Genomic DNA, 16369 nt, shown 5'->3' on the forward strand with positions numbered 1-16369 from the left:
TATTACTAAAAAAAGAAGACTGAGCCGTGCGAGGTAGTTCACACCTGTAATCCCAGCACTTTGGGAGGCCAAGGCGAGAGGATCGCTTGAGGTAGGAGTTTGAGACCAGCTGGGGCAACAAAGTCCTCATCTCTTTCAAAACAAAACAAAACCAAAAAAAAAAACAAGACTATACAATGTGGAAAATACATAAAAAAGAGAAGATATTGTGAGTATTTAGAATTGCTTTTGGAAAGAGAAGAGCTATACATACATACCTTAGTAAATAAAGTATTAAAAACTAAAATATATTATTGCACTCATAAAGAATACAATGAAAACTTGTACTTTTTGATGAAGTAGATATTAGAATAAAAGGGGCTAGTTAAGCATTTGCATAAACAGTAAATACTAATGCTAAAATATGAACACCCTAAATAAAAAGGCACCAAATTTATGTGGGTCCCCAAAGTACATCGAAAATAATGGTAGCAGCTAATAATACAAAGCAAAGTCATAGTAGAGACAAATGATAAGATACTCTTATCAGGGCAAACATTTTGAAGGTTTCATCGTAGAGCTGGTGAACTGAGCCGAATAATGTCAGGGAGTGAGGTGGTTAAGAGCTTGGATTCTGCAGTCCGAGTGTCCGGTTTGAATCCCACCTCTGTCACTTGTGTTTCTTTGGGTATGGTTCTTGCCTTCTGTCTGCTTCTCTTCCCCTGTGAAGCTGGAAAAATAACGGAACCTGCCCCTGAGCTCCTTGGGAGTGTTTTGTGACTGAGTGTCTGTAAGCTGAAGCAGAGTGAGACCTCTCCACGTGTCAGTGTTGCTGGCAATAGACATAAGTAACGTGTGGCAGAAATTAAATGGAAAAAGTAGATAAATTCAAAAATTCCTGTATATATTTGTTTCACAAAACACTCATCATATGTTAAGTCAAAAGAGACTGAATAATTTTAAAAAAGCAGGGATTATGTATTCTACCTCATACTTCTGCACAACAAAGAAACAAACTAATATAATAAGGGTTATAATATAAATACGAGCATTTTGTAGAAAGTCTTTAGATCAGGCCAAAGCAATTCCTATGAAAAAAATGCATGTAAATATTCATAATAATAAAGATGATGGTAATAGAAATTGCAGCTACTGTTTCCTGAGGACTTGTTCAGTGTTTTAGGTGTGTCTCATTTAACTTACAACACTCGAGTAGAGAGATTCTATCCAGGAGAGAGGATTTGCTGGAGATACTGAAATTAAGAGAAATAAAGTGACATTTTTCTGGGTTACCTAGCTGTTAGGTGGCAAAGCTACAGTTCACCCCTCCCTGTAGCATTGGAGGTTGGTATTTATGTTAATCAGAAAGAAAAAGGGAGGCTGGATGCAGTGGTTCATACCTCTAATCCCAGAACTTTGGGAGGCCTAGGTGGGCAGATCACTTGAAGGTTAGGAGTTTTGAGACCAGCCTGACCAACATGGTGAAACCCCGTCTCTACTAAAAATACAAAAATTAGCTGGGCATGGTGGTGGGTGCTTGTAGTCCCAGTTACTCGGGAGGCTGAGGCAGGAGAATCACTTGAACCTGGAAGGGGGAGGTTATAGTGAGCTGAGAGCACGCCACTGCACTCCAGCCTGGGTGACAGAGCGAGAGTCCATCTCAAGAAAGAAAAGAGGGAATGCAAAGCTATTCAGAAGGGATCTCAAGGTTTTTGAAAGCAAACAGTGTAATCATCCAAACAAAAAAAGAAGCAATAATATTAATAAATACATAAGGTAGAAAATGATAGCAGAATCGAAGTAAGAACAAGCTGAGAAATGATTTTTTATTTTTGAGGCAGGGTCTTGCTCTGTTGCCCAGGTTGGAGTGCAGTGGTGTGTCATCTGAGTCACTGCACTCTCAAACTCCTGGGCTCAAGAAATCCTTCTGCTTCAGCCTCTCAAGTAGCTAGGACTATAGGCATGGACCATGACACCCAGCTAATTTTTATTTAAAAATCTTTTGTGGAGACAAGGCCTTGCTATGTTGCTCAGACTGGTTTGGAACTCCTGGCCTCAAGTGATTCTCCTGCCTCGGCCTCCCAAAGTGCTAAAATTACAGGTGTGAACCACAGATCTGGCTGAAAATGATACATTTTAATGAGAAAAATATAGGTTAAATGGAGAGATAGCCAGTAACCATTGATATCAAGACTAAACAGGAAAAATATCAGTGTTTCCCAAGTTAATTAATATATTTAACACAATTGCTATTAATATGTAAATAGAATTCGTTATATAGTCTACATAAATAATTTCAAAATTCATATGAAAAAGTAAATGAGTCAGAGGATCAAAAGACGGCCCAAATTGGTCCGAGTATTGTGGGTTATTGTTAAGCTGATTTAATATTGTCTCCCCCGACAACCATGCTTGACGAGCTTAAAAGAAAAAAAAAATGGCCCAAAAGGAGATTGGACAATGTGGAGACTTGCTGTACTAGATAAGATATATTGTGAGGCCATAATCATTTATGTAGCCAAAAAAGAGAAATGAAGACTAACAGACCAATGTAAGTGTGAGAAGCAGAATCTAATTTATGTAAGAACCTAGAGTATTATAACTAAGACCATGGGGAAAGATATTTAAAATTACTATATACCATGTATCAAGTACTCCAAGAGGAATCAAGTTAAAAAATAAACCCACAAACTAAAAAAAATTTTAAAAGGCAGAATACATTTTTAAAAAGTTTCATTTTTTTTTCTTTTTTTTTTTGAGATGGAGTCTTGCTCTGTCGCCCAGGCTGGAGTGCAGTGGCTCAATCTCGGCTCACTGCAAGCTCCGCCTCCCGGGTTCACGCCATTCTCCTGCCTCAGCCTCTCTGAGTAGCTGGGACTACAGGCGCCCGCCACCAGGCCCGGCTAATTTTTTTTGTATTTTTAGTAGAGACGGGGTTTCACCGTGGTCTCAATCTCCTGACTTCATGATCCGCCCGCCTCGGCCTCCCAAAGTGCTGGGATTACAAGCGTGAGCCACCGCGCCTGGCCTAAAGTTTCATTTTTTTAAATTGACACAATAATGGTACATATTTATGGGTTACAGTATCTCGAACTGCTGAGCTCAAGTGATCTGCCCACCTCGGCCTCCCAAAGTGCTAGGATTACAGGTGTGAGCCACTGGGCCCAGCCAATGTACACGTTGGGTAATGATCAAGTTAGGGTAGTTAACATTTCCATCACCAAAACACTTGTCATTTCTTTGTGATCTGATGGTTCAAAATCATTTCTTCATCTATTTTGCAATATACATTACATTATTGTTAACTATAGTCACCCTACTGTGCCATATGTCACCAGAACTGATCCCATTCTAACTGTGACTTTTACACCTGTTGACCAACCTCCCTATCTCCTCTTCCCTACTAACCTCTATTTACTCTCTACTTCTATGAGGTCACATTTTTAGCTCTTAGATACGAGTGAGATCATGTGGTATTTGTCTTTCTGTGTCTGGCTTATTTCACTTAACATAATGTCCATTAGGCTTATCCATGTTGCTGCAAATGAGAGGATTTTATTCTTTTTTTATGGCTGAATAGTATTCCTCTGTGAATATATAGCACATTTCTTTGTCCATTCATCGGTTGGTGGATAGTTAGGTTGATTCCATATCTTGGCTATTATGAATAGTGCTGTATTAAACATGGGAGTACAAGTATCTCTTTGACAAACTGATTTTCTTTTCTTTTTTTTTTCTGAAAGATGAAAATGAGATTGATCTTTATTGTAGAATCCAGGCCAGGGGGCTGCTTTGAAGGCAAGAATTTCATGCTAGAAATTCCTTATTAGCCACACAAACTTCTTGTAGCAAGATAGACTTGTATTACTTCTTTTTTTTTTTTTAATTATACTTTCAGTTTTAGAGTACATGTGCACAACATGCAGGTTTGTTACACATGTATCCATGTGCCATGTTGGTGTGCTGCACCCATTAACTCATCATTTAATATTAGGTATATCTCCTAATGCTACCCCTCCCCCCTCCCCCCACTGCACAACAGGCCCCTGTGTGTGATGTTCCCCTACCTGTGTCCATGTGTTCTCATTGTTCAATTCCCACCTGTAGGGACCAGCCCCAGAGGGTCGGTGGGCTTCTCCCTGTGTGCGGCGATGAGAAAGTGTAGAAATAAAGACACAAGACAAAGAGATAAAAGAAAAGGCAGCTGGGCCCGGGGGACCACTACCACCAATGCACGGAGACCAGTAGTGGCCCCGAATGTCTGGCTGTGCTGTTATTTATTGGATACAAAGCAAAAGGGGCAGGGCAAAGAGTGTGAGTCATCTCAAATGATAGGTAAGGTCATGTGGGTCACGTGTCCACTGGACAAGGGCCCTTCCCTGCCTGGCAGCCGAGGCAGAGAGAGAGAGGAGACAAAGAGAAAGACAGCTTACACCATTATTTCTGCATATTAGAGACTTTTAGTACTTTCACTAATTTACTACTGCTATCTAGAAGGCAGAGCCAGGTGCACAGGGTGGAACATGAAGGTGGACTAGGAGCGTGGCCACTGAAGCACAGCATCACAGGGAGACGGTTAGGCCTCCGGATAACTGCGGGCAAGCCTGACTGATGTCAGGCCCTCCACAAGAGGTGGAGGAGCAGAGTCTTCTCTAAACTCCCCGGGGGAAAAGGAGACTCCCTTTCCTGGTCTGCTAAGTAGCGGGTGTTGTTCCTTGACACTTTTTGCTACCGCTAGACCACGGTCCGCCTGGCAACAGGCGTCTTCCCAGATGCTGGCATCACCGCTAGACCAAGGAGCCCTCTGGTGGCCCTGTCCGGGCATAACAGAAGGCTCGCACTCTTGTCTTCTGGTCACACCTATGTCCCCTCAGCTCCTATCTCTGTATGGCCTGGTTTTTCCTAGGTTATGATTATAGAGCGAGGATTATTGTAATATTGGAATAAAGAGTAATTACTACCAACTGATGATTAATGATATTCATCTATAATCATATCTAAGATCTATATCTGGTGTAACTATTCTTGTTTTATATTTTATTATACTGGAACAGCTCGTGTCCTCGGTCTCTTGCCTTGGCGCCTGGGTGGCTTGCCGCCCACACCCACCTATGAGTGAGAACACGCGGTGTTTGGTTTTTTGTCCTTGTGATAGTTTGCTGAGAATGATGGTTTCTAGCTTCATCCATATCCCTACAAAGGACATGAACTCATCCTTTTTTATGGCTGCATAGTATTCCATGGTGTATATGTGCCACATTTTCTTAATCCAGTCCATCATTGTTGGACATTTGGGTTGGTTCTAAGTCTTTGCTCTTGTGAATAGTGCCACAATAAACATGCATGTGCATGTGTCTTTATAGCAGCATGATTTATATTCCTTTGGGTAATCCAGTAATGGGATGTCTGGGTCAAATGGTATTTCTAGTTCTAGATCCCTGAGGAATCGCCACACTGACTTCCACAATGGTTGAACTAGTTTACAGTCCCACCAACAGTGTAAAAGTGTTCCTATTTCTCTACATCCTCTCCAGCACCTGTTGTTTCCTGACTTTTTAATGATGGCCATTCTAACTGGTGCCAGATGGTATCTCATTGTGCTTTTGATTTGCATTCCTCTGATGGTCAGTGATGATGAGCATTTTTTCATTGTCTTTTGGCTGCATAGATGTCTTCTTTTGAGAAGTGTCTGTTCATATCCTTCGCCCACTTGTTGATGGGGTTGTTTTTTTCTTGTAAATTTGACAAACTGATTTTCTTTCTTTTGGATCTATACCCAGTAGTGGGATTGTTGGATCATGCGGTAGTTCTATTTTAATTTTTATGAACCTTCATATTGTTTCCCATAATGGCTGTACTAATTTATATTCCCAACAACAATGTGTAAGAGTGCCCCTTTATCCACATCCTTGCCAGCATGCAATTATTTTTTGTCTTTTTGATAGTAGCCTATCTAAATAACTGAGTTGAGGTGATATCTTATTGTGGTTTTGATTTACATTTCCCTGATTATTAGTGATGTGCATTTTTTCATATACCTGTTGGGATTTTTATATCTTCTTTTTTTCCCCTAATATATAATAGTTGTATATGTCTTTTGAGAAATACCTATTTTGATTTATTGTCCATTTAAAAAATGAGACTTTTTTGCTATTGAGGTGTTTGAATTCCTTTTGTATTCTGTCAGATGGTAGTGTGTGAATATTTTCTCCCATTCTATAGCTTGTTTCTTCACTCTGGATTGCTTCTTTCACTGTGCATAGGCTTTTTTACTTTAATATAATCCCATTTGTCTAGATTTGCTTCTGTTACCTATGCACCAGTGTCATGAAATGTTTCCCCCATGTTTACTTCTAGTAGTTTCATAGTTTCAGGTCTTACATTTAAGCTTTTAATCCATTTTGAGTTGGTTTGTGAAAGATGTGAGAGATAGGGGTCTAGTTTCATTCTTCTACATGTAAATATCCAGTTTCCCAGCACCATTTATTGAAGAGACTGTCCTTTCCTCAATATGTGTCCTTTTTTTTTTCTTTTTTTGAGATGGAGTTGTGCTCTTTTTGCCCAGGCTGGAGTGCAATGGCACAGTCTCTGCTTACTGCAGCCTCTGTCTTCCGGGTTCAAGTGATTCTCCCATCTCAGCCTCCTGAGTAGCTGGGATTATAGACATCCACCACCACGCCCGGGTAATTTTGTATTTTTAGTAGATATGGGGTTTCACCATGTTGGCCAGGCTGGTCTCGAATTCCTGACCTCAGGTGATCCGCCAGCCTTGACCTCCCAAAGTGCTGGGATTACAGGCATGAGCCACTGTGCCCGGCCACCTACTTTTTTGATGTAGGCATTTATTGCCATAAACTTCCCTCTTAGAACTGGTTTTGCTGTATTCCATAGGTTTTGGAATGTTGTGTTTCCATTTTCATATGGAAACAACATTTTTAGTTTTAAATTTCTTTTTACATTTTCTCAAGAAAATTTTAAATTTCTTTTTAAATTTTTTCTTTTCCGAGACAGTCTCACTCTTTCGCCCAGGCTGGAGAGAAGTGGTGTCATCTCGGCTCACTGCAACCTCCACCCCTTGGGTTCAAGTGATTTTCCTGCCTCAGCCTCCCGCGTAACTGGGATTGTAGGTGCCCACCACCATGCCCAGCTAATTTTTAAAATTTTTTCATTGACCCATTGGTTATTCAGGAATATGTTGTTTAATTTTCATGGATTTGTACAGTTTTCAGAGTTCCTCCTGTTACTGATTTTTAGTTTTATTCCATTGTGGTCAGAAAAGATAATTGATATGATTTTGATTTTTAAACTTTGTTTAGACTTGTTTGCTCCCTTTAGGTCTATTAATAATTGCTTTATATATTTAATTGTTCCAATGTTGGGTGCATATATATTTATAACTGTTACATCTTCCTGCTGTATTGATCATTTTATATGGCCTTTTATATAATGGACTTCTTTTTCTCTTTTTACAGTTTTTGGCTTAAAGTCTATGTCTTTTGTATTAGTACAGCTACTCTTGCCCTTTTTTGTTTCCATTTTCATAGAATACCTTTTTCCACCCCTTTTCTTTGAGTCTGTGTGTTCCTAAAATTGAAGGGAGTCGCTTGTAGCAGCATATGGTTGGGTCTGTTTTTTTTAATCCTTTCAACTATTCTATGTCAGCAGAATACATTTTTGAATTAATGAAGCAATAGAAGAAATAACAAGCCAGATTAGTATGGCTATATTAAAAATTTGAAACTTATAATTGAAAACATAATATAGCAGGATGAAACAGAAAGCACTAGAATGGAGAAATATTTGAGAGGGTTAAAAGTTTAATATTATAGTATATGAGAACATATTTCTAAGATTATGTCAAGGGAACTTGGTATGTAAACAGTGTTTCACACCATAGGAAACAAAGTAACAAAATTATTGAATTATTGTGATCATTTTAAAATATAATCTTAATGCTGTGATATAAATATCTAGTAACTGAACAAAAAATGATTTTAAAATCCTAGTAAAGCTGGTGAGAAATAAATATATTGCTTTAATTTGATTTATGTAACTAATATTTGGTCATTTGTAGTGGGAGCTATTAAAGTGACTATTTTTTTAATCCAGTAATCTTACCCTTAGAAGTTTGCCTTAGAGAAAGAATTGAAAAGAATAAGAACTTTGGCCAGGCGTGGTGGCTTATACCTGTAATCCCAGCACTTTGAGAGGCTGAGGCAGGTGCATCACTTGAGTTCAGGAGTTCAAGACAAGCCTGGGCAACATGGCAAAACCCCATCTCTACCAAAAAGTACAAAAAACTAACTGGGTGTAGTGATGCGTGCCTGTGGTCCCAGCTACTTGGGAGGCTGAGGTGGGAGAATTGCTTGAGCCTGGGAGGTGAAGGTTGCAATGAGCTGAGATCATGCCACTGCACTCCAACCTGGGTGACAGAGTGAGACCCCATCTCAAAACAAAAATAAAACAAAACAAAAAAGTAATAAGAACCTCATGTGTAGGTCTTTTAAAACACATAATTTATATAGCAAAAACAATAAATAGATTAAAAAAGCTTTGAAACCAGCCTAAATACTCAAAAGTATTTAATGGACTAGAATACATATATTAAGTTACAAATGTGCACATTAGATAAAATCATGGAAACTTACTTGTTAATATTAAATAAAACAACAGAATGCAAGACTTAATGTATGTTCTACTTATTAATTTGTGAAGTTTACCTATGAAGATTGTACAATTCCATAGTGACACAGTGATTGTTTTTTTTTTTGTTTTTTGTTTTGAGACAGAGTCTTGCTCTGTTGCCAGGCTGCAGTGCAGTGGCACGATCTCGGCTCACTGCAACCTCCGACTCCCTGGTTCAAGCGATTCTCCTGCCTCAGCCTCCCGAGTAGCTGGGATTGCAGGCATGTGCCACCACGTCCAGCTAATTTTTGTATTTTTTAGTAGAGACGGGGTTTCACCATGTTGGCCAGGATGGTCTTGATTTCCTGACATCCTGATCCGCCTGCCTTGGCATCCCAAAGTGCTGGGATTACAGGTATGAGCCACTGCGCCCAGCCCAGTCATTGTTTTAGTACAAAATAATAGGTAAATTTAAATTACTGCAATTTAGAGGTTTTTTTTATAAATATGAAGGAAAAGTCATGCCAGGATCTCCAGTTGGATATTTATGTCCTCTAACAATCAACAGATGTTGAAAAGCCCCTGGCGGTTGACCTGTTGTGCTTTTATTTGTAGTGCTTGTTTCAGGTTCTGGTAAACGTTCCTCAGAGTCCAAAAGCGGGGAAGCCTAGCGTTGCAGCTGCCTCTGTCAGCACCCAGCATGGATCTATCCTGCAGCTGAATGACACCTTGGAAGAGAAAGAAGTTTGTAGGTTTGTGCCTGCTTTGTTGTGATCTAAGTGAAGTCTGCATTTTCTCTTTTTCTATTTTGGTTTTAGCTTTTTTCTCTTTACAGTATTTATCTTTTCTGGTCCGTACCCAGGAACATGTATTATTCTGCCTCCATGACATTAGCAAAATCCAACTTCTTATTTTCTAATCTAACCATTTGTCTTCATTTTACCTAATCTTTGTAGGCTGGAATACAGATTTGGAGAATTTGGAAACTATTCTCTCTTGGTAAAGAACATCCATAATGGAGTTAGTGAAATTGCCTGTGACTTGGCTGTGAACGAGGATCCAGTTGATAGTAACCTTCGTACGTATATGTTCTCTGCTGATGTTCACATTTGCATTTTCAGAGCTTTCAGTTTTTGAGTACTGTTTGTAAAGCAAAGCAGTCCGTGACGCTTTCTGTAATTGAAAACCTAAATCTTAGGTCACTGGTGAGCACTACTCCCCCCAAAAAATCCACATAAATTATAGGTTATTTATCCTACTTAGTTATGGTATATTTAAAATATGTTTATTGTATTATCTGTATATAATAATACAATTATGTGACATTAAAAAATTATTTATTGGCCTGGCATGGTGGCTCATGCTTGTAATCCCAGCACTTTGGGAGGCCAAGGCAGGCAGATCACTCGAGCTCACAAGTTTGAGACGAGCCTGGGTGACATGGTAAAACACTGTCTCTACAAAAAATACAAAAATTAGCTGGGCCTGGTGATGCATGCCTGTAGTCCCAGCTACTTGGGAGGCTGAGGTGGGAGGATGGCTTGAACCTGGGAGGCGGAAGTTGCAATGAGCCAAGATTGTACCACTGCACTCCAGCCTGGGTGATAGAGCCAGACCTTGTCTCAAAAATATGATATATCAATATATTCTCATAGTTTTTAGTTTAATTATGAAGCATTAATAAGCCAAAAAAGTTAATGCAGTGGACAGAAACTAGAAATAGGGTAATTGACTGTCAAATATCTCTCCTTGTTTTAGGAGTGAGGGTATAGTATTTCCTGTATATCTTCTGCTGACAGTCCAGAGGTCCTCTTAGGTTAAGGAGGGATCATTCATTGTTTAATAACCCCACTGAAGAAAATCTGCCATTCGGAACTCCCCATTAGGTAACAATGTATGTGCTGCCTTTCAAAAGGCAGTAACAAATCCCTGTGGTGTGAACAAGTACTGTTCACAGGGAAGCTATTAAAGACCATGAGGTTATATCAAAAGAACGCAGGAGCCAATATGAAAGGGCCAATGTAGGACAATTTAAGCATTAAGAAGAATAATATATGTAGTTGAAGAAAAATAATGAATGTATAAAAACCATGAGGTCATATGAAAGTAAAATGAGCAAGGCCTGCCTTTCCAAACAAAACAAAAACAATGCTTTGTCTTTATAGGTAATCAGGGCACCTGATGTTAACTGGGTGATTTAAAATTGTCAGTTGAAAGGAGAGATTTAAGCATTTATTTTGCCCGTTTTAACTGTAATTCAGGGTAACCAAAGATAGTCCCTGTTGAGGGAAAATTCTGTGGAGAAGAATTCCAGGTAATAAATACAGCAAAAGGGCAGGATATGTCGCAACCCCTAATGAAGTAAGTGATTGTGATTCAGGCATATACCATATGAGTGGATGAAACCACGAGGTGAAGGGGAATTTTCACCAGCTGAACACATCCACCAGTCATGGGGCAACTGCAACAGGTACACTTTCAGTGTTGGCCAGGAAGTTATTGTTAATTTCATATGACATTGTGGTTATATAACAAAAGGCCCATTTCAAAGATACTTTTAGTTTTGAAATAGTTTTAGATTTGTAGAAGCGTTGCAAAAAGAGTTCTCAAATATCCTTTACCTAGCTTCCCCTAAACCCTAAACTGTAAAATCACAGTATAATTATCCCACATACAATTACTGAAACCAGCAACTTAACATTGTTCTTAACATTGAACATAATATTGATACAGTGCTGATTGGGATTATTTAAATTTCTCTAAATGTCCCTTTTAATATCCTTCTCCGGTGCTGGATTTGAGGTAGGATCCCACACTGCATTTAGCTTTCAGATCTCCTTTGTCTCCTCCAGTCTAGGACAGTTCCTCAGTCTTTCTTTGCCTTTCATGACCTTGATGGTTTGAAGGGTAATGTCTGGTTATTTTGTCAGCTGTCCTTGATTTGGATTTGCTTGATGTTTGGTGTTTTCTCATGAATAGGTAGAGGTTTTGCATTTTTTAGTGGCATACAGCAAAAGTGAGGCTGGGTCCTTCTCAGTGCCTTGTGTCAGGAGGCACACAGTGTCAGGCTGTCTTTACAAGGGCTTTAGAGACACATCCTGAAGTATGTAGGATGAAGTAACACGATGTCTTGGATTCCTAAAGAAATAGTTTAGCCAGAAAAAGCAGGACATGGGGGTGGGTGGGTAGTTACAGATGAAGCAACAGGGACAATATCTTGATAATTCTAGGATCTGGGTGATGGGTTATATATAGGTTGATGGTACCATTCTCTGTGCTTTTATTTATGTTTGATATTTTTTATAATGACAATTATCACTCCCTTCAGGGTAAGCATTCTCAATTACTTATAGGAAATTCAGCATGAGAATATAGGCTTCCCCTCATTGGTTTTCATTTATAGATTAAATGTAATGATGTGATGTCTTTGATGTTCATGATGACATTTTTGGGGCTAATGTGTTTTCTTCTCTTTTTCTAGCTGTGAGCATTGCATTCCTTATTGGTCTTGCTGTCATCATTGTGATATCCTTTCTGAGGCTCTTGTTGAGGTAAGATATTTGGGGAGGACGCCACTGGAAAGGCAGAGTATAGAAATAACACATTCAGAAGGGGCAGCTGTCACCCTCAAGTGGCCATATTCTTTGATGATATGAACATTTCTGTGTCCCCCATGTCCATCCAGTGCTAGGCTTCAGGGACTCGTGTAGACTAAGACGTGGTCTCTGACTTTAGGGAAGTGATATTAAAGGTGTTTGTGGATTTTTGCCTTCCGTCCTCCCACATGGCTGAAGAGGAAGAAAATGCTTGAGAAATCATTATTTCCTAAAGCATCCGACTTTTTAGCGAGCAGAAGTGGCCCATGACAATTTTAGGAGGAGATTGCTGCACTGAACTCCCCTCCCCCTCTCTGGCCCTGAGCTCTGAGGCACCTTCTAGTCCAGCTGTCCAACCTCTGCCAGCCCAGGCATCTGGTGGCACAGATATATGCCTGGTGGCTGTTCTTCTGGACCTCTCACAGACTCCCTGTCCCTTGGTTAGTTTGTTAGCCAATGTGGAGAAGGGACTGGTCCTGCTCTGCGTGGTGAACAGTGATTCTGGTAAGAGTGAATTAGTAGACTAGAAAAAGAAAGTAAAATAGATCCAGTTTTAATTAACTTTCAAAGGAAAGTTTTTTTCATGTTTTAAAAAGAATAAGAGTGAATTTTCTCATGCTTATCTTGTTAGGGTCTCAAGAAGAACCACAAGGTTTTATTGGTGAGCAATATCCAAACTGGAAGAATGAAAACCTAACCTCTAAATTGGCTAGCGTGGGAAACCCTGAAGCTTTGGGGAATTCCTGCACTGTGATACTTTAGCTTTGTACATCTTAGAAATAGTATAATTCCATGTATGAGGACCCCATCTGTGTATAGGGTAAAAGAACCACACGTTGCCCAGAAGCCAGTGTGTAACCTGTTTTTTAGGGATAGAGGAAGATTCTAGCAGTGGAGTTTCATTTCTTTGAGTTAAGGTATTATCTCATCAACCTTTTGATAAAATGCGAATGCTATTTCAGTATGTCAGGATGCTTTTCATGTGAATGGATCTATTATGGATTTTTTTTTTTTTTGAGACAGTCTCACTCATGTCATCCAGGCTGGAGTGCAGTGGTGCCATTATGGTTCACTGCAGCCTCGACTTCCTGGGCTCAGGTGATTCTCCCACCTTTGCCTCCTAAGTAGTTGGGACTATAGGCATGCATCACCATGCCTAGCTAATGGTTTTTTGTGTTTTTTTTTCTTTTTATCTTTGCATTTTTAGTGGAGATGGGGTCTTGATATGTTGCCCAGGCTGGTCTTGAACTCTTAGACTCAAGTGTTCCATCTGTCTGACTCCCAGAGTACAGGGCTTATAGGCATGAGTCACCACACCTGGTCATATTACATGACTTTTTAAAGTAATTGATAGCTAGGCCGGGTACGGTGGCTCACGCCTCTAATACCAGCACTTTGAGAGGCCAAGGCAGATGGATCACTTGAGGTCAAGAGTTTGAGACCAGCCTGGCCAACATGATGAAACCCCATCTCTACTAAAAATACAAAAAGTAGCTAAGTGTGGTGGTGGGTGCCTGCTACTCAGGAGGCTGAGGCACGAAAATTGCTTGAACCTGGGAGGTGGAGGTTGCAGTGATCTGAGATTGTGCCACTGCATTCCAGCCAGGGAGTCTCAAGAATAAAAAAGTAATTGATAGCTGAGATCAAGTGTTTTCCAAGGGAAGAAATTCCACCTTGCCCCATGTGGAACTGAAACTACTCTTTGCACATGATGCTGCCCTTCCAGCCTGCAGGCAGAATGCTCTTCTTGACAAAGCAGGAGTCCCTTATTCCTTGCCCCCTCGCTTTCCAACATACCCAGGGAGGTTCAGATGACTGTGAGCCAAAAAACAACCAGAAAAAGTTGAGAGAATAAAGAGCCCTTCTCTTTTTCACTTAGGCAACGGCATGAACAAGAAAATTAAGTATTTTCGTTTTATTTTTAAAAATCTTAACTTCTCCTTTTCACCCTTTTGTTTTTTATTTTTTATTTTTTGAGATGGAGTCTCACTCTGTCACGCAGGCTGGAGTGCAGTGGCGCGATCTCTGCTTGCTGCAACCTCTGCCTCTGGGTTTTAAGAAATTCTCTGCCTCAGCCTTCCAAATAGCTGGGATTACAGGCATGTGACACCATGCCCAGCTAATTTTTAGTAGAGATGAGGTTTCAGCATCTTGGCCAAGCTGGTCTTGAACTCCTGATCTCGTGATCAACCTGCCTCTGCCTCCCAAAGTGCTGGGATTACAGGCCTGAGCCACCACGCCTGGCCACCCTTCTTTAGATGTGTCTATTTTAACGTTTTGCATGTGATGGTGATGTTATCCATGTTGAATAAACTAGAAATCAGAGTTGAGTTGTGAGGGAAAAAGAGGAATTGCAAATGTATGCTGGGCATATGGATCATATTTGGATACTGAATTGAACCACTGAACTATAAAAACATGTTATGAGACAGGGAAACTGAACTGGCTGTGACGATATTAAGGAATTGCTGCTAACATTTAAAAATGTGATAAGGGTATTGTGATTATGTTTAGAAATAAAAATAGTCTGTATCCATTAGAGATACATGCTAAATTGTTTTTGCATGAAATGATATGATGTCTAGGATTTTCTAGAAAACAGTCTGAGGCAGGAATGAGGGACAGTGGGTGGGAGGATATATGAAGTAAGATTGGCCATGTGTAGACACTTGTTGAAGCTGGATGATGGAGGTCCATTATTCAGGCAAACCCTGTGTTACTGTGCTTTGCTTTATTGCACTTCACAGATATTGCATGTTTTACAAATTGAAGGTTCATGGCAACCCTGCATCCAGCAATTCTTTTTTTTTTCGAGACGTGGTCTCATTCTGTTTCCCAAGTTGGAGAGCAGTAGTGCCACCACAGCTCACTGCAGCCTTGACCTCCCACATTGCAGCCTTTTGATTTAAAGTGAGAGACATGCAGCTGGACACTGTGGCTCACACCTGTAATCCTAGCACTTTGGGAGGCCTAGGCAGGTGGATCGCTTGAACTCAGGAGTTCGAGACCAGCCTGGCCAACATGGTGAAACCCCCATCTCTACTAAAAATAGAAAAATTAGCTGGGCGTGGTGGCGCATGCTTGTAATCCCAGGTACTCGGGAGGCTGAGGCAGGAGAATTGCTTGAACCCAGGAAGTGGAGGTTTGCAGTGGGCTGAGATGGTGCCACTGCACTCCAGCCTGGGTGACAGAGTGAGACTCCATCTCAAAAAATAAAAAATAAAGTGAGAGACATGCAACTCTTTCTTTTACTCAAACGCTTAGAAGCCATTGTAGGGTAATTATAATTGGCCAAATTTCAATATTGTTGTATCTGAATGAATAGAGAGGCCCAAAGAGAGGGAGGGAGATGGAGGAACAGTCAGAACATACTCAACACTTATTGACCTCCCAGGCACAAGCAGTCCTCCCATCTCAGCCTCCCAAGTAGCTGGGACTAGAGGCATGTGCCACCATGATAATTTTTTTTTTTTTTAGTAGAGATGAGGTTCTCACTGTGTTGCCCAGGCTTGCATTGAGTAATTCTGTTGGCACCATTTTTCCGACAGCATGTGCTCACATCTTGTCTTTGCATTGCATTTTGGTAATCGTTACAATATTTCAAACTTCTTCATACTATTATATCTGTTATGGTGATCTGTGATCAATGAACTTTAATGTTCCTACTGTAATTGTTTTGGAATGCCATCAACCCCACCTGTATAAGATGGTGAACTTAATCAGTATTGAGTGTATTCTGACTGTTCCACCCACTGACTGTTCCCCCATTTCTCTCCCTCTCTTTGGGCTTCTCTATTCTTTCAGATTCAACAATATTGAAATTAGGCTAATTAATTACCCTACAATGGCTTCTAAGTGTTTGAGTAAAAGAAAGAGTTGCATGTCTCTCACTTTAAATCAAAAGCTAGAAATGATTAAGCTTAGTGAGAAAGGCATGTCGAGAGCCACGATAGGCTGAAAGGTAGGCCTCTTGTGCCCAACAGTTAGCCAAGTTGTGAAAGTTCTTGAAGAAAATTAAATGTGCTACTCCAGGGAAGACACAAATGATAAGAAAGTGAAACAAGCTGGGCTTAGTAGCTCACACCTGTAATCCCAGCACTTTGGGAGCCTGAGGCCAGATGATTGCTTGAAGCTAGGAATTCGAGACCAGCCTGGCCAACATGGCAAAA

General features: G+C 40.3%; 1 protein-coding gene across 4 annotated transcripts in view; it reads left to right on the top strand.

The window, feature by feature from the left end:
• Nucleotides 1–16369, top strand: part of HGSNAT (heparan-alpha-glucosaminide N-acetyltransferase) — a 60395-nt gene that overhangs the window by 9445 nt on the left and 34581 nt on the right. For all 4 annotated transcript variants that reach the window (XM_063610970.1, XM_055296128.2, XM_055296129.2 and 1 more), the window contains exons 3-5: nucleotides 9220–9356; nucleotides 9561–9682; nucleotides 12086–12155. In XM_063610970.1, the coding sequence (XP_063467040.1) occupies nucleotides 9220–9356; nucleotides 9561–9682; nucleotides 12086–12155 (329 nt within the window). The remainder of the gene's footprint in view (nucleotides 1–9219; nucleotides 9357–9560; nucleotides 9683–12085; nucleotides 12156–16369) is intronic.

Source organism: Symphalangus syndactylus, chromosome 10 (genome assembly GCF_028878055.3).
Source record: "Symphalangus syndactylus isolate Jambi chromosome 10, NHGRI_mSymSyn1-v2.1_pri, whole genome shotgun sequence".
Classification (NCBI taxonomy): domain Eukaryota; kingdom Metazoa; phylum Chordata; class Mammalia; order Primates; family Hylobatidae; genus Symphalangus; species Symphalangus syndactylus.